Source organism: Numenius arquata, chromosome 7, assembly GCF_964106895.1.
Source record: "Numenius arquata chromosome 7, bNumArq3.hap1.1, whole genome shotgun sequence".
Classification (NCBI taxonomy): domain Eukaryota; kingdom Metazoa; phylum Chordata; class Aves; order Charadriiformes; family Scolopacidae; genus Numenius; species Numenius arquata.
In genome coordinates, this window is record NC_133582.1 from 60705906 (window position 1) to 60728550 (window position 22645).

Sequence of the window (22645 nt, forward strand, 5' to 3'; positions counted from 1 at the left end):
TTTCACATTTAAGGGTTTGTTTCTGTCACAAAGCATGACAGGTTACACACCTTCAGAGCCATTGCTCTGCCAGCCAAGGGAGGAAGCAACAGCAGAAGGTACATACAGTCACATATGGCCAGATCAAGGGAACCATCCGGACTTAATACGGGCTGAAGCTCTGGCCAACAAACGTTCCAGATATCCAGAGAGGAATCTGCAGGCACCTGGGTAGCGTGCATGGTGGCAAACAAACCTCACGCTCATTCCCAGGTCTTGCGTTTTGCCAAAACTAGAAAAATCTCATTTATACAACATCGTCTAAATTCAAACTGGTTTCACCCATCCCCACCTCTACACAGCAGGCACAGTGGCTTTTGTTTGTTTTCAGTTTTAGAAGAATACAACTTACGCCAAAGCTGCCACAAAGATGATCCGTAAGAGAATTGCATGAGATAAGCACTTAGAAGTTAGAAGTAAAACTATCAGAGAGCCCTTGAACTCTTTTGCTAGGCATTCCTTCTCTCTTCTATAGCACTCAGTCTTGCCATTTTTGCAAGTAAGGTTGTAATACAAGATGTCCTGGCATTCTAAAAAACTTCCCTACTTGATACACAGTTATTCTGTAAATAAATCCGCAACGAAGTGCTTAAAGGTTTATTCCTTACTTTTTCGCAACTAGGCATAAAATATTGGGCTATAAAATGCTTACAAATTAGATTACTGGGAGTGAATAGAATGCATTGTTATCTACTGAACCAATGATGGGTCAAACGGCAGTTTGAATTCTCGTGGTTAATATGACTGTGACCTTCACATATACCATTGACAGAAAGCAATTTTATTTACATTTTTAAATCCACATAAAGGTGAAAGATGGTACCGCTACAAAATGAAACATTAAATTCTTTTGTCCCGAGGCATAACTGAGTTTTCCCAAGGTCACATGTAGCCTGAAATGAAGCAAGACTTTCTTGATGGTGCTACCAGTACATTTTGCCCAGATCTGGTGGCACTGGTGATCTATTTTCATTTACCAGTTGAAAAAGCTCCTTATTTTAAGATGGAGAAATAAGAAATAATATGAGACTGTTTCTTTTGTCCCTTAGCTGTTTCTGCACAAAGTGATCACTAATTACGTTTGAGCTGCTATAACAAGCTACATGTTTCAGCTGTACAGATTTAAAAGGTCTACCCATAAAGAGACAGCAGGGTGAAAAAAGCCTTATTTGAAAAGAAATATATCACACTCTTTGGGACCAACAGCACTATAATGTCTATACTTCTAGAACAGTGTATTTAGAAAACAAATAAAGCTATGTATTATTTGATACAGTCTGTACATCTAAGTATTTAAAGAACAGCATTTTTCATTCTATGCATACCAAATATAGCTGTCTGCCACTCTTAATTTAAAAAAAAGAAAGTATATATTCTTTAAAATCTAAATTTACACCCCAGCATTTCCTCCGCCCTTTCTAAGCACCTCATGAGGAAAAAGTTATTACTAAAAGTCAGGTGTGCAACCACTATGGAGTAGGCAGCGTTATAAAGAAATTATAAATAATAACAATAAGCGCATTCTTCCAACCATTCTGTTTAAAACACTTCAAGCTTCTCCAAAGTACAATGTTAAAAAAAAAAAAAAGCAAAAGGTATTTATAGGATAACACCACTTTGGAAAGTACTGTCACACAGAGCACCTACCAGGGTACATGTGTCTATAAATTATAGGTGGTTCTGGTAGCAATGGCTATGATTAAGGTTGCCTGAAACTTCCCATAATAAGACCTTTTTTCAGTTGCTTATAAGTTTGCTGAACTCTTGCCACCTGGAGTAAAATTTTCCCCGCGAGGTATCTGCCTCAATATTTGTTCAGTCTTTGTGGAAAGTTTAACACAAAATGATTTAGAGAACAAGATTACAGGAAAATATACCTTGCTTTTTAAAAAAAAACAAAAAAAAACACACAGCAGTTATTCTTTGAGAAGTATTAATGTTGTCTTTTTTGAGAAAGAAAAGCCTTTGAAATGTGGTAGGGCATGGCCTTTTTGTCAGGTATATAATTTTTACAGTTCCTGAAATGCCCATTCAAAACCAGCCTAGTTTGTTGGGTGGTTTTAATCTCAAGTCTTAAATACTTCTTCCCAGAAACTTCTCTGCTTTTACAGCTAAAAATCACTAAAATATTCTTTATATGTTTTAACCCTCAGAGCTATTCGTGTGGAATAATCTATACATGTTTCAGCTCTGAAAAAAAAGAGTTCCCTTTCTGCATCCCACAGAGCTGGACACACCAAGCTAGAACATCCCTGCCGTCCTTGCTCCTGATGGCCTAGGCCAATAAAATAAGATGCAGGAGCCAAGTTCTCCTGTCCTTCTACTGACAGTTCCTGCTGGTGCAACGAGGATGAAGAGGCGGCCAGAGATAGAGAGAGCACGCGGTAGTTTGTGGATAGATTTTTACAGGGAGTGATAGATACAAATCATTAAACAAAGCCAATTATAACCTTAAAAATAATGGATGGGGAGTGAGGGTAGTGGCCTGCAAATTGTTAACTTGTTTGAAGTTAACAACATACACCCATGGCTAACCATGAGTATTGCACTTTGGGAAAAATAAAAGCCTTCAGGATCCCGGGCATATAAACAGTTTTGTAGAAGTAATTAATTAACTGTGCTATGACAGACTGACAGGGTTTTTCTAAAATGTAAAGACAAAAAATTGTCCTTAGATGTAGCTGTGAAGATAAAGGAGGTCCAGCGAGCAGGTTAAAACCAGGAAAGCACGAGACTGTTTATGCTTAGCGTTAGCAATCTTGGAAGATCCTCCAGGCTAGATCCAGAAGGTGCCCATAATCACTACAGTGAAGCGCTCACTCTCCTGTCCTGGGGAGCTGTGAGAGTTCATAACCTGGAGTTAGATACCCCAGATCCCCGCTGGGAGCAGTTTTCTGAAAGCATAATTCACAGAAGCTACTAAACACAGTTCAAACAAAGCAATCAAAGGAAGACAAGAAATTAACTTAAAACACTTTCTTGACATTTCTGAGGCATAAACTGCTCCTAGACACCTTATTTTACTATTGCTAACGCACCCAATGGACAGAGTTGACAGGCAACATAATTTCCACTTTCCAGTTCAAGAATTTCTTTCACGTCAGAATAAAGCTTTTTTTTTTTTTTCTGCTATAGGGTCCTCAAAATCTGAAGTGCTTTCAGTATGAATGAACTCATATCCATCAGGCCAAGGAGCAAGAGAGAAAGTCTTAATACTACAAATGTCTCAGAACTTACCTACGAGGAGATCCTGTTTCCTGAGTGAAGGAGTACCTGAGCGTATTAAACCAAACAGAATAAAACGAACAAGCAAAATCAAGAAAAACCCCTAGATTTTTTCCACCAGGCAGTGGTTAAAGCAATTACCTCAACATTGTGAGATTTGGGTTCACGCTTCCTGAAGCTGAGGAAGAAACTGAATCTCTTAAATCCGGAGCAAGGGCTTCAGCCGCTGGGCTGATGAGAAAAATATGGATGGAGGACAAAGGAAATGGGGAGTTTAAACATCCTGTGACCCTTCCATATATTTTTTTAAGCCCAGGGTGTTACAGACCCAGCTGCTTCCCAACAGCCAGCATTGCCCTATTTTTTGCTTTCATGTGCTTCTGTGAGTCAAGAGCATGATTAATAGAAAAGTTATGGTATTTCAGTCTGCAGTGGTGGCATTTAAGCTCAAAAATAACCCAGAATTCTAACTCTCACAGCTGATACTAATTCTGTTGTTAAGTGATAGCTGAATGCGAGGCACAGCCATTTATCCGGGAGCAGAGCTTAGCTGCGTGTCGTTAGCTTCTTACCACTGACTAATGGAATGCTTGAATGTGTGACTGAAGCTGACAGCTGAGCCCAGGATGATCAAAACAAGATCGCTATGGTCCCATATCAGCTGCGGAAAAGGTACTGTAGAGTGAGGACATGCACACTGAAAAATGTCCAAAGATGATATTCAGACTGTCACGAACTGAAATTACCACACTGAAGAAACCTAGAGCTTGAGTGTGTGGCTGATGCGAAGTAATTATGAAGGAATTGAATATGAAGTAGTTAACCCATTAAAGCTAAGGGCTGTGATAGAAGCCAACAAAGAAGAGGAGTAAAGAACATTGCATGTAAGAGAAACTTCCTGCAGAGTCATTTCGTTGGACATTCACAATGTTTCTTAACTGTGCTCAATAGCCTAGAGCAAAAAAAAAAAAGCCCCCAGTGAAGAGTTGAGCCTTGAACCAAGGCTGTGACCGAAGTCGGAGTCTTAGGTGTGCGGGTAACACTGACTCAGTCACTAATAATGCCGGATGCCACGTAAATGATTCTTAAGTAGCCAAGAATGAAATAGAGGCCCAGGTTCAGAGGAGATGGACTCTCGTAGAAGTAGACATCAAAGAAGAAAAGACTGTGCAAGCTAAGAAATTGGGACAGGATGAATCTTCATTGAGAAGATTCTGCTTTCTTTGAGATTTTGTTTTGATTTCTAAGAAGGAATTTGCGCTGGGATTGCCTTGTGATTACTGTACTTATTTCTATGCAACTACGGTGACTCATTCATATTTTAGAACTAACAGGATTTCATTAAAGATGAACCACCTGTTTCTTCAGGCATGAGAGCTAATGACATGCGTTCCCCACCACTCCCGGCAAGTCCTCTAGCAGAAGCAGAGGTGACCACAGCAAACATTCCTTAGGTACTAAACAGGTCAAGCTATGCAATTTTTAAACAAGGTAGCTCCCGTATCATGTTTGCTTATCATGAAAACAAACAAAAGAGCATAACTTCAAGTTTATTTTTATAACTGTTGGAGGTCACGTTTATGCTGACCTTTCTGATACAAGTTCTCTACCTAAGCACTGATACATTTAATGTCCTTAAGTAACCAGAAAATTACTTCCATTGTCAAAAAGAACCATCTCAATTAAAAGAAAATAGTTGAGTCCATTTTCTGTCAGGCTGTCTTTATATGACAGCTTTTGTTTCCTAAATACATACTGAGAAGGCATTGAAAACTAGGATAAATTTATCAATGTAATTTCAGTTGGGTAGATTTTCCATCCCCTCTGGGCATATTTATTGGAATCTGACTGTAGCTGGTCACATTATTAATAGCAAACAATTTATTTGATTAATTTACCCTACATTCCGGTTTGTGAAATAGCCTCTTCCATTCTGACTTCTGCTTTTTTTTTAATTCATGAGCATGCAGTGAATGTTTTCAGCATATTTTACTCTGGAACTTGTTTGGGAGCTCTTTGCTTCATCTAATCACAATAATTATTTCTTTACTGGAGATGGTGTGACTTGAAATCTTCAGTTAGTATTGTATTTGTTCCCCTAATTGACTTTGCCACTGTAAGTGTAGTATCAGGAGCACTTCTGATGTGAATAGTGAACATCTAGTATTATGTTTGAACCACTGACTCACTAAGGGATGCACAAATCCATATGGAAACAATCCTTCTCTAAACATTCATCAAATAAAACAAGTTTACACAGGTGTATTTTGAAAAATTAATATAAAAGGATGAGAATACAGGGGAATTGAAAGCTTCTGAGGAGTAAGAACTTTTATAGGTGGATCCTCATGCTATTATCTCAACTCATTTCAAGTCACTCTCCTGTTTTTCTGCAGTACGTTTTCCCAACACAGAATGATCTCTCATACATTACTCCTATCGCCACATGATGGGCTGCAGCTAAATCAAGGAAAAAAAGGCCACATGGACCACAGCCCATAGGAGATGCAAATAATCTATGAAATGAGAATTATGAGATGTACAAGCAATAGTTTGCTATTTTTACTAAGTTATTAACATAAATCCACTGTAACTAGCCTTTTCTAAACATGCTAAAGAGAGAATTATTCCACACATTTCTACAGTCTTTGAGGTCCTAAGAAAAAGGCAGGGAACAGAAAATTCCTCGAATTGCGAGATTAATGTTAAATCAATTATGCAAGATGAACCACACTCAAAGAGGGCTAAGTGGAAATACTGTCCTAGAGTCAGTCTAATTTCTCCATTAATAAAAAACTTCCATAGTAGCCCCCTAGAACCATCACATTCCCACCAACGAACAACTTTTCCCAATCAATACATGAGCACAGCACATATGCCGCCCATTACTTGAAGGGTTTTACAGGTCAGGAGGTTAAAAACTTTCCATGAGCAATGGATATGTAGGTGCAAATTTAGGGAATGTAAATACGTGAGCAAAATCGAGTCAGGGACCAGTCCAGGGAGCTGAATTTGAGCCTGAATCAACAGGCTAGCAAAGTCACAGCTCCACCTGTTGACCTAAAGCAAATCATCCACCCATAACAGCTGGCAGCGCAGATTCTTTTTTTTTTTTTTTTTTTTTGCCAGACGTGGATGACTAACACTGTGCCACTTGGATAAAACAAAACATAAAAGTTTAGGGACAAATGATGTCATCATTACTCCAGGTGAAGGAGTACTGAAGCCATTGAGCCATTCTGCCAGAAAGCAAAAGGACTTGGATCTAAAGGATGGGTCCCATGGCAGACCTAAGACAGGGCAACATTCTTCTTGGTAAATTTACTAAAGCACACACTGACAGAAACAATGCTAAAAATAACGCATATAGAGCCCACTCAGCTCTCTTTAACTCCACAGGAGACTAAATTGCCCAGACCAAAGGCAATCATAGAATCATAGAATGGTTTGGGTTGGAAGCGACATTGAAGATCATCGAGTTCCAATCCCCCTGCCCTGGTCAGGGACACCTCTCACCAGACCAGGTTGCTCAAAGCCCCATCCAGCCTGGCCTTGAACCCCTCCAGGGATGGGGCAGCCACAGCTTCTCTGGGCAACCTGGGCCAGAGTCTCACCATCCTCACACCAAAGAATTTCTTCCCCAGATCTCATCTCAATCTCCCCTCTTTCAGTTTAAAACCCTTCCCCCTCGTCCTATGGCTCCCCTCCCTGATCAAGAGTCCCTCCCCATCTCTCCTGGAGCCCCTTTAGGGACTGGAAGGGGCTATAAGATCTCCCTGGAGCCTTCTCTTCTCCTGGCTGAACAACCCCAACTCTCTCAGCCTGCAATGAATACCACGCACCCATATACACATTTTCTTTCCCATTTATTAAGAACGCTTACTTCTTCCTTCCTGTGCTAGCTATGAATAGCCAAGTCACACACAGCAACCCAAGCTAAAATGTAATGAAATATCATTCCCAACCATCTTATGACACCGGAAATATTTATCAAGTGAAGGACACCATTTTATGACCAGAGAAATCAATGGCAAAGTTCTCAAGAGTCTGAATGGTCTTGAATCAACATGCAAGTTTCTTGTGAAAGAATAAATAAGGGTATATTTTTTGCTTTACATGGTTATCATTCAAGTACATTTTTCTTCTGAAAGGTAAGAAGAATCTGCAGTGGTCTGCAAAAAATGTACATCAGCAGCAGTTAGACTTCAAATCTAGTGCACAGATATAATACTGCATGCAGGCCACACATGGCTTTCTCAGATACGTCACCATTTGCATCTCTTTATAATTCTAGAAAACAGTAAGTGGTGGTGCCTAAATACCTCAAAAACAAGTTTCAAAAAGAAAAAATAAAAGAATCGTCTATTTGTAAAGCTTAACTTTGGTTTCATTTCTTCAGAAGCTGAATCAGTGGTCGAAATAAGTCACAAATCATGGTTCCAAATATTCAGAATTAAGAAGAAAAAAAAATATTATCCAATAACTAATGGATAATTTTTATTATCCAATAATGATTGTGAAAATAATAAAGAAAATATGTTTAGGATAAGGGATGACAGGTAGCGTAATGCTTGCTTATAAGCATAATAGACGCTAAGCAAACTCAGCAAGTTCTTGGCAAAAATATTACTTTGTAACATTCATGAAGATATAGATGCATGATCTTTTTCTGATATGGAAGAAGAAAATTTTATATCTTAAAAACAGAACTGCAAAACCCATCCTGTATTCACTTTCTTATGGTCCTTGTTCAGTAAAGCACTGAAGCGTACGCGAGAAAGTCTCCTCACTTCTGTTAAGCTTGTGTTTTGCTTCTAAAAAGTAGTTACAAATCATTGGCATCTACTCTGTAGTGTCTGCTACAACCTCACAATTTTAGAATATTCCACAAATTGTGAAGAATAAAAGCAGCACTTGCACCTCCTCTAATGCACTTAGTCACACATTTCCATATTCATTCGGATTGCGTTCCACTGAAAGACTGAACCATATCATTACAATCTGCTAATCCACCCGAGGACTTTCCCAAGACTCACACTCTGCTCCCGCTAGAGAATATTCTGTGCATCTAAGATGCAAACACCACCTACATTCTGGTATATTTATAATTCTGTGGGATTGTATCTCATTCCAGTGAGTAGTGCTAGTAGAGCCAGCAGAGCTGCTCACAGCAAGAGGCACCACCGTTGGATTCGATAGGAAGAAGCTGAAGAAACAGCAGATGATTCACACAGAGCACTGTCTCATCGAGGGCCAGACGATGTCATTCCTTGCTCACTCCAAGCGACCACTCACAGAAGTGGCTCCACTGAAGTTAAGGATATCCTTTGTGCAAGTAACTACTCAAAATCCCACAGTTTCATAATTCCCATATTAGAAAGTAGTATTGCTAAAGGGTCATACTCTCGCACCTCTGTTTGCGACGTGTACTACACCACCATCTCCTACAAGCAAGGCAATTAAGCAAATGGGGTTGTTTGTGGAATCAGGGAGAAGAAGTGAGTAGGACTATAAAACGGTGAGCCTTGGTAAGGTAATATCCGTTACAGATGAAGGCAGTAGGATGGAGCCCATCTTTTTTGATGGGGAAGGTTTTGATGTACTATTTATCAAGCACATCTTTTATGTCACATCTCTGTATTTGTACTCCTCCCTATTTCCCTGCACTTTAAAGATCTGTTCACTCAGCAATTGTCCTCCATAAAGCTACAGTATTGTTGCTGTGTTTTACCTGGCAGTATTGCTTACAAAATCCTCTCACGGTGCAAAGCATTCCTCGCATAAACATTAAGAAAAAACTCTGTATGCAATATAAAGTAGCTGCAGAAAGTGACAACAGAAATTACCCCAAATTAAAGTCAAATTATGGACTACCATTCTGATTTTAAACAGGCATATTTTACAATATTGCTATTGACTGTGTGACAACCGTGAGGACGCAGCTTTAATATTATTCCTGTTTGAAGTCCATGCCTCCTTTTGCGAGACCTCGGTGCTATGGATGAGATTGTAAATATAAAAAGCAGCCCATTAATTTTATATAAGCAGTTTTATATACCTGAAGGCCTATGACAACATTTCTTGACAAAATAGCCTAGCAGAAGAATTGTTTTTCTTAAGTTCCATCAAGAATGGCTTATAAAAATGAGTGTGCAGATAAATATTATGGTACAGGTGGTCTGAACTATCCATAACAGAAATTCCATTACTTAAAAATGTTTAAGAGCTGCCAATTACACTTTCAATTTGAAGTGGCATCTGAATGATGACGAGCAATCCTCAGTGATAGAAATGGTCTACTTAATCTTCAACAGGAGACAGAATCTGTCCTCCTGGCACAAGCGAACCATTGATTTACACAGGAATCCTCTCTCATGTAACACTGCAGGATCAGGCCGTAGGATCTGCCTTTGTTTCTCAATAGTGCTCTCAATATATGGGTAGAGTGTGTCTTCTTTTTTTCCTTTTTCCTTTTACCCAGTGGCTCATATGCACCTCTAAGACAAATACAGGAAATATTGAGCCAGGTGAAATTTCACCCCCACATAATGCAGGGCTGACATGGGGAGGATGGAGAGGGGTGGCAGCAGGCAGGAGGGGCAGGGGCGTAAGATATGCTAGTCACTAATCATTTGTAATGTTACTTGTGTTATTTCTGACACAGGTATCCAGTATCAGGCAGAATCACTGTACTCACAGGGCCAGACCCAAAACTACTGGCATTGTTAGAAATCATCACTGAGTTCAGGGGTTTCTGGATCAAAGCATCACACGTTCTAACTAGGAAGCTAAGTAGCATCTTCCGGTTTTCGACTGTATTGGTTAGATTTTAAGTGACTCTTTTCTTTCTTTCTAAATAATATAAATTTAATATATCTTGCAAATGTATAAGAACTGAGGCTACTAGATTACTTCTTTCCTGGTATTGTTTCAGCTGTCAGCTCTGCTGCTAAAAGGAGTCTGCAGAGTCTGAGAGATCCTGTCCAGCTATCACCAAAGTTGAATAAAATATACAAAGAAATAACATTGGTATATTTTACTTATCAGCTTTTCAATAGTTCAGCAAAACCAAAAAAAAATCCAGAACAATTACAAGCACATACAATAAGAAACAACTGGAGTACGCACAAAGAAAAACAACCAGGCTCTTCATTCTTTAGTTTTTTGCATCAAGCCTGGATTAGAAAATGACATTTGAGGAAAATGGAGCACTAGTATCATTATAATTTGGTAGGTTCACAGAAAGCAAAAAAGCCTAATTTTCCCCCCTTCAACAATCTGCTGATGTGAAAAGAGCAGATTATCTTTCCATGCACTGGTCAACCTGTCATGGAAGTGATGAAACAGATTAGCAGAAGAGGTGATACCCCAGAGGGCACTGGCAAAACTAACACATAAACGGACAGGACAGAGACCAACTAGTGGAGAAATCATTTCACAGCAGACACAGGGGGCAAGGAAGAAAATATTACTAAACCACTCCTTGGAGAGGAAAAGGCAAGGCACCTGGGGAGATGGATGCAGTGTGCAAGGCAGATGAATGTCCCTGAAACATTTGTCACTAGTTGGACTGCGAGACACTGACATTAATGAGGGTGGCATTTGAAAGATAAAAGCAATATCTCTGAAGCAGACAACACAGTTTCCAGGCACCACACATGGGGACATGGTGTAATCAAAAGGGACTGGAAACTGTTCATGTCTAGCAAAAGCATCACAATCCCTACTGATATACATGGGAGAATATGGATCAGGAATAAATGGCTTATGGATTTGTCTGGAGGGTTGGTGGGGATTCTGGGTTGTTTTTCCTCTCAGCCCAGTCAATTCCCATCACATTCCTTTATTGAAGGACTCTCCATCACTCATCCACTTACACCTGCCTTGTCAAAAGTCAGTGTTCATTGACAAGTGCTTTTCAGGCAGCAGACCTCTAGAGGACAGCTCTGTTGATAGTGAGTGGGGATTTACAGGAGTGGAGGCACTTGCCTGTTATTATCTCCTCTTGAAAGGAAGGAGGGAGCTGGGAGATACCCCAAGATCTGGCTGCCAGGACACAAGCAAGTGGAGGAAGCAAGATCTGGCTGCCCCTCACAGGTGTCTCAGAGTGCCACTACCCCAAAAGTGACATCAACTATGTCTGAGAGCCACTCCTGCCATGACCCATCGGCCAGGAAATGTCATTATTAATTAATTACTCCCTGCTCTCACATCTCAGCATCAGCCATGTGCCATAGCCCCTTTTGACTCCAATGCTCTCAAATGTTTCTGGTCTCCCTCCAAAAGGAGAGAGTGCTGTCATCCTGGGATGGAATGACACAATCCCAAGGATCCCAGAACAGCTTTCCTGATCCTCAGATTCATCCTGCCAAGGATCTTAGATTATTAAATCCAAATCCCATCCCTGTTCCCCTCCACACTCACATATTGTCCTTCTGGTCTTTTTTGCCCCAGAAAATAAAGTGGCCGCTTTGCCATTAAAAGAAAGCCAGTCAGCAGCAACAGCAAATACATGGATCTCCTTGTCCGCCCGTCTGCTTCTCCCATGTGGAAAACTGACGCAGGCAGCGAAACCCCGAGCCCACAGCGAGTTTCGGGCGAGGTCTGAGCAGCAGTGGCCCGAAACATTGACTGGCCCGAGACAGGGCGCCTATGAAAGAGGAGTTTCCAAGAGCCGGCATGGTCGCCAGCAGCGCACGGCCACCGGTCCCCACGCCGGGGCGGGGAGCGGGGCGGCGCGGGGCCGGGAGCTGCCCACGGTGCTGACGTCGCTGCCCGCCCGTCCCGGGAGCTCTCCGAGGTGCTGCAAGGGAGCTGGAGCGGGGCCGGGCGAAGGGGGAGCGGCGGTGCCGGGCGCGGGGTGGCAGCCGCGGAGCAGGACACCTCAAAGTCAGCAGTGTCCCCGTCCGTCTGCACGCCCCCGTCCGCTCTCCCCGAACCTTCTGCGGCTCGAAACATTCGGCATCTTCGGCAGAGGGGGGAAAAAACACACTTTAAAAAAAAAAAAAAAATTAAAAAATCACATGGACTAGTCGTGCACTGAAGAAAGTTTTAGACTTGGATCCAGTAACGAACAGGAATGGGAAGCCGAACTAACCCGATATATGACAAGGGCAAGCTCTTTCTGCTTCCTCTTTAATGCTGCATGCAAGGAGCGCAGCTCCACGTGTGAAGGTGTCCATGTCCTGCTGCAGAGTACCGAGCATCTCCCGGTTATCCTTCAATACTGTCTCTTTCTCTCTCCTCTTCGATTTAAAAATTGAAAGAGAAGGGGGAAGTGGTAGAAGGAAGCTGACCGAATCCCTCCTTTAATCATAACCAAGACCAGCAAGACAGATTCTGGGAAAAGAAGCTGTATTCCTAAGTAGCGACCGGTGTCATAGTAGTTAAAATAGAACAGAAAAGCCTCTCATAAAGTCAATTCTTATGTAGATGAGGCGACATAAGAGCTTTTCTCTCTCTTCGCGGGCTTAGTGAATTTCTAATTTGCCCAAAGAAGCCCTGGAGGAATGAGGAAGAAAGGGCGGGAATACTAGGATTGCTAGTCGTAACAGATATTACACTGCCCTGGATTGTCGCCTAGAAATAGACTGAAAATGAGGGGATCCAGCGCCATTGTCTCAGCCGAGTTATTTCTCTTGACCTTCGGCTTTGTCCATCCAGGCTGAACAAACTTCCTGCAATAAGTATGGCCCCTGCCCTCTGCCAGACACACAACTTTGGTCTCTCTAGGTCTCGGAAAGAGGATGGGAGGCGTCTCCCTTCCAAAAGAAGGGCGCTCACAGAAGTTTAAAAAACAGCCAGAAAAACGTAGGGTTAAACAATAAACTGGGAAATATGCTGTCCTGTTGAACAGAGAGCAGTTTCCACAGCATTGAGAACCCGCCAATATATATCATATCAATAAAAAGGAGCTCTTCGAAAGCTTGCATAGTAATTGAGATTGGAGATCTTTTTTGATATGGGTTGGCATTTCCTCATATCAATCTGACAGAGCCAACTCAGGAAATTGCTGGTAATATTCATCTGGGGAGCACTTTCATTAAACGTAATTCATTCGACTTTCACAATAAATTGAGTGACATCCTTACAGCAGAACCTTTTTATCCTTGATGAAGTGCTTGCCAGCCTTTGGTTTTCCACTTTATTGTCACATTCCTTAAAGCAGAATCGTCAACATGTCAATCTGCTGCATGAAAAAAAAATGCTAAAGCGGTATTTACAAAGCACCCAGGAGGTGGTTTAATGCTGACTTACAAGAAGAGCGAGTTGGGTGTTAAACTATCTGATAAATCACAGCAGAACTTCACCCAAGCCCAGTCGGGAGAAGAGAAGCCAATCCTGGGGAGGGAAGGATGGCTCACACATTCATTTTCTCCAAGCGCTGGCTATTCCGAGCAATTGGTTTCTTAACCTGCTTCATCGCACTTTCCAAGACGACCGGGAAATTGGCTTTTTGTTAATTAAAATGGCGGTTTAGAGATGCAGGGAAATATTAAAGAGCTTAAAATGGATACCTCTAGGTACCGACTTGGCAGATTTGGCTAGTCAAAGGGAGGCGGGGATATTGGACTATATTCAGGTGCCTCCCTAAAAGGTGAAATCTGTTCCAGGCCGTTTTCTCCAGCGATTTAAGAAATGAAAATAGGGTGTACTAAGCATCAGGAAAAAAACTTCAGTGCGGGGAAACCCCTTCTTAAACTCCTAGCACAGGTCCCTGGTGGTCAGGAAGGAAGGAAGCCCCGGAAAGATTGCACCATCCTCCGCTTAACAAAAAAAATAAAATAAAATAAAATAAAACAACAAAAATTAGAGCGCAGATAAGTTTGTTTCGCCTACACGAATTCCGAGTCCGGAATTTACTATTCCCGTGCCTCACCCTCCGAAAGGATAATTATTTCCCCTACGCCAACCGCAAAAGAGTCTCTCAAACTCCTTTAGAAAGAGGGAGCGGGATCGTCTCACGGCTACGTAAACTCTCTCACACATAAAAAAGCCACTTCTCTGCCTCCGTGCCAAGCGCTTCCCCCCACCCCCACCCCGCCTTCCACGTCATATTGAAAATTGCAAGAAATCGCTTATTTTCGGGGGGGGGGGGGGGGGGGGGGGAGTGGGGGGGAAGCAATACTCGAATGCTTTCAGCACCAAATGATTCTGAGAAAATACTGTGGGTGGCGATTATGACAGGGCAATGCCTTCTCTCTTTTGTTTTTTGTTTCTTTTATCTTCTCTGCCTGTAGAGGGTGGGTTTTTTTTTTTCCTCCCACGACAAAGTAGGATACAATCAGCAACTATCTCAAAAAAAAAAAAAAAAAAAAAGTAGAAAAAGAAAATCAACTTATCTTCGCCGGCACATGATATCTCTTCGTGTTCTCCATCGCTTTCATTAACCGGGGTGAAATGACCGCAAACAGTGCGACACAGAGCGAAATTAAATGTACACAAACTCTGGAGCCAGTGTCCCCCTGTTTACCCCCTCAGCAAACACCCTACCAAGTGTGCCATCGCTGAGGACAATTTTAAACCTCTATTATTCACAAAATTTTTTGCAGGAAAGCTCCTCTCGGCTGTCAAAAGGCCTCCAAACTACAGCGACGGTGTGGAACGGACCTTAAAATCCCATCCCGGCACGGGGAGGAGGTGAGCAGGCTGTTTCCAAGCCCCTCTGCCAAAGCCAGCGCCCTGTAAAACAAGGTGCCCCGGGAGCCCCGCAGTTGCACTTCTCTGACAAAGAGAAGCTCCCCTCCTCCTTCCCCCCCCCCGGCGAAACAATCTGCTCGCAGGCCTCCTCGGGGCGGGGGTGGGAGTGAAAAAAATCACCCCTCCGTTTGCTCTTGCGCTACTTAAATTCCGCACGGAGTTAAAACGCTGGTGTATATCCTAATTTACAAACCTAGCGGTGAAAGAAACGCTTTGCTGGGAAAAGACAGCGAGCCGGGGGAGGGGGGAGGATAAGGGGAGAGGGGTCCTCGCCCTAGCAGCGCAAAACTCCGACTGGTTTTAGCTCCGTACCCGCTACTCGGGGTGAGGAGCACCTAAGTAGTGAGCTGAAGTCTCTTCAAGCCGGGGTGATCCCACCAGAACAGGCGCACGTTCTCCTCATTCCTTGTTTCCACCCTGCGGGAAGTTCCCCCTGAAGCATGCCAAGTCAGTGCCTGCGAACATGTTGGGGGGAGTGAGGGGGAGAGGAAGGTAAAATCCTGCACCCCTCAAGGCATTTTTGCCGCCCGGCGCCCTGGGTTTCCCGGAGGGATGCGCAGGATCCGGCCGGCGGCCGGGGAGCGGCGGGACGGGGCGAGCGCTCGCCGCCGCGGCCGGGAGCTGGTGGCCAGCAGCCCGCCGGTCCCCCCGCCCGCAGGAAGGGGCTCCTCAGCCGCCGGAGGATGTCCCTCCTCCTTTTGGGCCGTGCTCGACCTGTCCCACCGAGAAATAACTAGTTAGGATCCTTGCCGTCTCTGCCAGCAGCCCGCGCGTTCTGTGGTCGCTTCTACGGCGTGTTGCTTCCACTCGGGAAAAAGAAAAAAAGAAAGAAAGGAAAAGAACCAGCCTTGGCGTGTTATTGTCCTGTGGGGTCGGACTGGAAATTCACCAGCAGGAATTAAACGAGAAGGTTTCCATTAAGGGAGTGGTGTAAAAGCCCCGTGTCCTTTTAACGGACAGAACTCAAACCCAAAAGAGTCTACGATCTCCGGGCGTGGGTTTTTTTTCCTTTCTCTCTCAATATTTACATGCTTCCTTAATGACGATTTTGAGCTCGGCACAGCGCTGTTAGTTAAGAAAATATTATCCATTAGGATAGGATTGAGATGCTTTTGAAAGAACAGCGGTGGAGTCTTGTGGTAAATAAGACCGAACGTAGCCGTTTGAACAATTTCTGCAGCTCTCTAAATCTGAAGAAACAAAATAACTGCAAGCTTTGAAAGGTTAACTCCTAATTCTACCAAATAAGTACGAAGTTATCTGTTTAGGCCAAAGGAAATGCGCTCCCACTGCAAATCAAACGTAACATTTTCACTACACCGCCCAGCTCGAAACAAGGAGAACGTGCCTGCCTGGCAGCGGCTAACGAACGTTCTTATCCATAAACGTGATAGGACGAACCATTCCTACTCCAGCGAAATTCCTGCTCCTTCAGGTCGGCCGTGACCTCTATAAATTTCGGGCAATAAGGCTGGATGGCACATGGCTCTATTAAAAAGGGAGAGAAAAGCAGAAGCACTTCCCCCCCCCCCCCTCAGGATTTCACTGGGAAGAGGTTTAACGGGGCGGGGGGGCCGGGGGGGCCGGGGGGTGGGAAGGAGCAGTGATTTGCTGGGTGAAGAGAGATTGCAAACCGGCGAGTGCCTGTACATGAGTGAGTTGGGGGCAGCCCGGCCTGGCCGCGGCTGTTCCCTGCCGCTGAATCCCGCCTGATCCAGGCCGGGGGGGGGGGGGGAGGAGGGGGGGGGGGATCAGGCTATTTTCCCTCTCCCCTCTATTATTAACTCCTCTCCAAAAGGATTATTTTTTTTTAAGAAACTCCATAGGATGCTGGTTGTGCGGCCGTTTCATTTACCCTTCCTAACAGGTCGGGAAGCGAAAATGCAATTCCTAATTAAAACCGCTCCAACCCACACGGAGCGCCGCGCGGGCACGGACGGGCGCAAGGAAGCGCTGCACCTTGGCTGGTTTGTGGCTCCCCATTAAAGCTTTAATCCAAACTTCATGCTTCCATGCCAATAAACAGCTTATTAGCACGCGATGGCCTAGCGCAAACTTTCGGAGTCACTCCCTAAACACGGAGAATAGGGGGGGAGATTGGAGTAAACGTGGAAGGATTGACTCGGGAAAAAAGAATCGGATTAGACGGGGAAATCCTTTGGATCCCCCCCCCCCCCCGCCCCCAGAGTGTTTTGGCAGCAGACACAGCCCGGCCGAGGAGCCCATCCCCTCCCCCTAGCCTGTCTTTTATTCCCGTTTTTGGTTTTTCTTTTTTTTTTTGTATCATATTTCGCATTGTTTCGAGGGAAGCTGGAAAATCATCTCCTTTACTCTGTGCAATGCCAAGCCCTCGGAAAAAAAAAAAAAAAATATTAAAAAAAAGCATTCAGGTAATGAAGTCTGTAACTAAACGGTAATTGAATCAGCATAATTTGCACACTGAATGGTTTTCAAATGCTCCCAGTTTACAATTAAAGGAGAATTAATGCGCTTGTTGTTCAGACTGCGGCGCACTAGAATAAATCCAGCGCTGTTGCCGGAATGAGTCGGGAGCAGTTTAACTGCCAGCAAACACATTTAAAATTTAACGCGACGTATCGATCTCGCTCCGGCTTTCTGATAGATTATTTGCCACCCGCTTTTCTCCCCGCTTCCCCCCCCACCCCACCCCACCCCACACCCCCCTACGCCCTCCCCCGGCTATAAAAATCGCGGGGAGCAGAGACACCCGCAGCAGACGCGGCTCCCGGGCGGGACCCACGTCCGAGGCGGAGGGGATGAGGGGGGACACAGGGGACGGGACGGGACGGGACGGGACGGGACGGGACGGGACGGGACGGGCGCGACGCCCTGAGCGCTGCGCGGCCGCGGGAGGCGCGCGCCGCCGGGCCCCGCCCCTCCCCGGCCACGCCCACTCCCCCTCCCCGGGCCCGCTCGGGATTGGCTACCCCGGCCGCTGGCGCCGCGCGCTGCCCCGCAGCGCCTCCAGGCGGCCCGGCCGCGCCAGCGCAGGCAGCGGCGGCGCGGGCAGCGCCCGGCGGCCGCGGAGCCGGAGGAGCCGGGCCACCGCCTCCCCCGGTGCCGGGGCGCTTCTCTCGGCAGCGCCCCTGGAAAAGGAGCTTCTCCCTCCCCCGCCGCCACCGGGACGAGCTCCCGCCGAGCGTCTGCCTGCTTAATGCACGGCTGGCGAGCGAGGGCAGGGGCTACAGGAGGAGCAGCCTGCCCGGTTTGTGCTCCCCGCGATGGCAGGGGGAATAAAGTGTGTGCTAAAGGAGATAACGCCGCTGTTTACTCGTGCTCCCCCGGTAATCTTAAAGGGGATTCGCTACCAAAGTCAATGACACTTGCCGCGGAAAATACTAGCTGTGCTCCTCACCCAGAGCCCGCACGCCTGTGCCGCGCCGCCCGTAGCGGCAATACCGGCGGGGGTCCCCCTCCGGAGGGGCTCCCACCCTCAGGAGGCAGCGGAGGGCAAGAAGTTGCCTCCAGCTCACAGCCTGGGAGGGGGCCCCCGCGGCCGCGCTCCGGTGCCCCCCCCCAGGCACCGGGGGAGCCGGCCCGGGAGCCCCCGACCCTGCTCTCGCCCCTTCCCCGCGGAGGAGAAGTTACGGGTGTGCTCCCCCCCGCACTGCGCCCCGCCGAGAGCTCCCGGCCGAGCTCCGCACCTCCCCGCCCCGCTCCCGGCCCGACCCCGGGAGGACGGGGCAGGGCTGGCTGCGGGGCGCCGGTCGATGCCGTGAGTTTGTTCGTTCTCCGCCGGGCTGGTGCCCACCTCCCCGCCGAGCTCCCCCCTCCCCGGCCCGTGCGAGGGGCCGGGGGCACTCACCAGGTAGAGGGTGGGCTGCAGCAGAAGGACCGCGTACCAGTACACAGCCTGCATCCTCGCCGCTCAAACTTCCCCCGCGCTGCCTTCGCTGCCTCTTTGTTCCTTCCAGAACATAGATCCACCTGACATCCACTTTACAGAACACGCAGAGCTCTCACCAGCCTAGACAAAAATGAAATTATAGACCCCATGACCACAAGACAAGGTTAGGCTTGAGACAAGGGGGGAAGAGAGGTGTGTAGGGAAGGGGGGGGGGGGGGCGGGAGAGAAGGAGGAGATGGGGTGTGTGGATGGGGGTGGGGGAAACAAAACAAAAAAAAAAAAAAAAACACGATTAAAATCGAGTTAATCCAGCGTCAGAGCAAAGTGATGGCACGGTCCGGGCAGGCTGCAGAGCGCCTGTAGGCAGCGCTCCCCGGCGCTCGGTCCTTTTACCGGGCGGCAGAGCCCCGTGGTGCGGGCTGGGACGGCCCGGGGGTGCCACCGCCAGCCCTGCCCTGCCTGCCCGCCCTCGGCGGGGAGCGGGGGCGGCAGCCGCCCGGCGGTTGGCCGCGGAGCCCCGGCAGCGCGCTGGAGAGCGGAGCGGCGCCGGAGCGGAGAGAAGGGGCAGAAGACGCTGGGATCGGGGCTCCGGATGCTCTTGGCCGCTCAAAGCCGAGGCGAAGAGCTTCGCCTCCGCGACCCCCGAGCAAGCTCTGCCTACCCCCACAAGCGCCCACCTCCCTCCGCCGCTCCTAAGGCGCGCCGTGCCTTGCCCCGGGCCGGGGCCGAGCCCCCAGGGCGCCCCGACGGGCGCCGATCCCCATCCCCGGCCCCAGCCCTCCTCCGCCCCCGCGCCCCGCGGACAGCCCCGCCGCCGCGGGGGGGCCGCGGCGGGGATACGTACGGCGTGGGGGGTCCGACGGCGGCCGGGGCTCCGCGGGGCGCTCCATGGGCGAGCCTAGTGGGGCTGAGCGCCGCGGCGCAGCCCGCCGCCCCTGCGCATCTCCTCGCCGCGCTCCGCACCGAGGTGTCCCGCGGCCGCTGTGCATCCGGCGCAGGCACTGTCAGGGCGGCGGGGCGGCTGGCCGGCTCTCCCCCCCCTCGCCTCCCCTTCTCCGCACACGGCCGCGCTCCGGCTCCGCCGAGCAGGACACTTACGGGAGGCGGGAGCTGCCCGGGCTGCCCGCTCGCCTTCGGCGGGGGGCGCGGGCAGGAGCGGCGGCACCGGCGCTCCGGGGCGTCCAGGGCGATTTGTCTCTATTAAAAATGACTTATTGGCGAGGGAGCGGCGAGCGCCTGCTATTTAACTTCAGATAAAATCTATCTGCAAAGACCTTGGCCGATCATCTCGAAATAAAGCGCTGGAGCCGAGCACTGTCCGAGCCTCACTGCTTGGGGAGAGAGAAAGAGCGAGCGGAGGGGGGAGGAGAGGGGGGGGCTTGCTCGGCGAGGGGGGAAGGGAGGAGGGAGAAAGGGGAGTTTAGCGGCGTCCCATCCTCTCCTCTGAACGGGGTGATGAATCAGAGCCCTCCCCGGGCGGCGCGAGCTGCCTTGCCCTGCCCGTGCTGCCTGCCCTGCCCCTGCTGCCTGTCCTCTCTGTGCTGCCCTCCCTGCCCGTGCTGCCTGCCCTGCCCCTGCTGCCTGCACTGCCTGCCCTGCCCGTGCTGCCTGCCCTGCCCGTGCTGCCTGCACTGCCTGCCCTGCCCGTGCTGCCTGTCCTCTCTGTGCTGCCTGCACTGCCCGTGCTTCCTGCCCTGCCTGCCCTGCCCGTGCTGCCCTCCCTGCCCGTGCTGCCTGTCCTCTCTGTGCTGCCCTCCCTGCCCGTGCTGCCTGCACTGCCTGCCCTGCCCGTGCTGCCTGTCCTCTCTGTGCTGCCCTCCCTGCCCGTGCTGCCTGCACTGCCTGCCCTGCCCGTGCTGCCTGTCCTCTCTGTGCTGCCCTCCCTGCCCGTGCTGCCTGCACTGCCTGCCCTGCCCGTGCTGCCTGTCCTCTCTGTGCTGCCCTCCCTGCCCGTGCTGCCTGCACTGCCTGCCCTGCCCGTGCTGCCTGCTCACTCTGCGCTGCCTTCCCTGCCCCTGCTGCCTGTCCTGTCTGTGCTGCCCTCCCTGCCCGTGCTGCCTGCACTGCCTGCCCTGTCTTTGCTGCCTGCCCTGCCCGTGCTGCCTGCACTGCCTGCCCTGCCCGGGCTGCCTGCTCACTCTGCGCTGCCTGCCCTGCCCGCCCTGCCCGCCTCTGCCGGTGTGCCGGCGCTGCCCGCGCTGCCTGCCCCGCTGCCCGCGCTGCCCGCGCTGCCTGCCGCCCCTTTCCCTCTCCGCCAGCCCGCGGGAGCCGGCCGTCTGCCCAGCGCCTGGAAGGAGCCCGGGAGAGCATCTCTTTCCTCTTTCTTTCCTTTCATTTTAGTTCTCTTCCCACCTCCCTCAGGGGTGTCCCGCGCAACGCCAGCGCTGTTTAAGCCTGGGAAGGCAGCGGGCGCCCGCAAACCAGGCACTGAGGTGGCGGGATCTCGGAGCAGAGCTGGGTGACGGCTGCGGGAGCCAAACTCTGGGATTAAAGGGTTGCTTCTCCCCCGCAAGCAGGAACCTGTAGCTGGACAGCCCCTCGCAGTGAAGCTGGAAAGCTCATCTCTGCCCGGTGCTGTGGCTAATCCCGCCAGCTGTCATGCGAAGGGAAAGGTCTCATCGACCTTGTTTTTCTTCTTCTTTACAAGGAGTCCTATGGGGTGGGTTTTGGTTTTTTCCTGCCCTCTTCCATCCCCCAAACCGTACCATTACCAGTGTGACATTGGGACAGGGTGAAGGGGAGGATAGCAGCAGCACAGGGTAGCCTTAGCAGATGCCCAGCCTCGATAGCAAATCTCAGATTGATCACCTCCCAAAGGGGAACCAAGAAGCAAGCCAGCATGCTGTGCAGAGAGGGAAATGAGAGAGAAAAAGAGGACTTCAGTTGTCCTGCCAAATCCTTGCTTCCCTCCGAGCACGTCCTGGTAATTAGTATCTGCAATGTGAGGCTTCAGTACCAAGCTGTAAAATACTGTTTTAATTTGGGGGCCTGAGTTCGGAACACTGTAATAAAAGGGGAGCGGGGAAAGCAGAGGGAAGGTAATGAGTACTCTTTGAAAGAGCTGCACCAGAGCCTCCCCCATGGCCATTTCTGCTCCAAACACCTGGAAGATGGACACCTCCATATGTCTCCGGCACCATCACTCTGCTAGACATGTGGAATGCTCGCGTCACAGCTTTGAACAGGAGCGTGCAGCCTGCAAGGAATCATCCTGTCATCCTGCCCCTCCAGACAGCCTCTGCCTTACAGTGCAGGCTCAAGCTGCCTGGAGACTTCTTCTTTCAAATGGGTAACAAATAAAAAATTACTTTTCCCTTTCGACTCCCTCCTTCCTCTATCTATTCCATTCTTTCTTCCCTGCAAGCGAGGGCCTTTGTCCACATTTAGGGAGAGATGGACGTTGCCCTCTTCTCGTAGAAGAAACTTGCCACAAGCTGCATGGAGCATACTGACCTTTGCAATAAGCTACTCTTACATATTTAGACCCATCAGGGTTATTCTTACCTTCGATATGAAGATTCTCAGGTTAATATGGGGCAGGGAAAGCAAATGCAAAGTCTGACAGATTTCAGTGGGTCGTGTTCCTGAGGAAGACATCATTTCTTCAAGAAGGAATGATCTGCTCTTCAAGAAGGGACGATTCAGCTCTATGGTCTGTGTAACTTGATTCAGCTTCTCCGAGGTCTGATCGCTGATGTCTTCATATTGGAGGTGACAAGGAAGTAGTCCTTGGAGAAGAATTATTCCTTCACCTGGTCAAATACAAGAAGGTCCTCCCAGTCTTTCTCCTCCAGATCCTTATATCTCATTTAG

General features: G+C 48.3%; 1 protein-coding gene across 1 annotated transcript in view; it reads right to left on the bottom strand.

The window, feature by feature from the left end:
• Nucleotides 1-18844, bottom strand: part of NXPH1 (neurexophilin 1) — a 136155-nt gene extending 117311 nt beyond the window's left edge. Inside the window, exon 1 of the mRNA XM_074150728.1 lies at nucleotides 18791-18844. Coding sequence (XP_074006829.1) covers nucleotides 18791-18844 — 54 coding nt within the window. The remainder of the gene's footprint in view (nucleotides 1-18790) is intronic.
• Between the last annotated feature and the right edge of the window lie 3801 nt (nucleotides 18845-22645).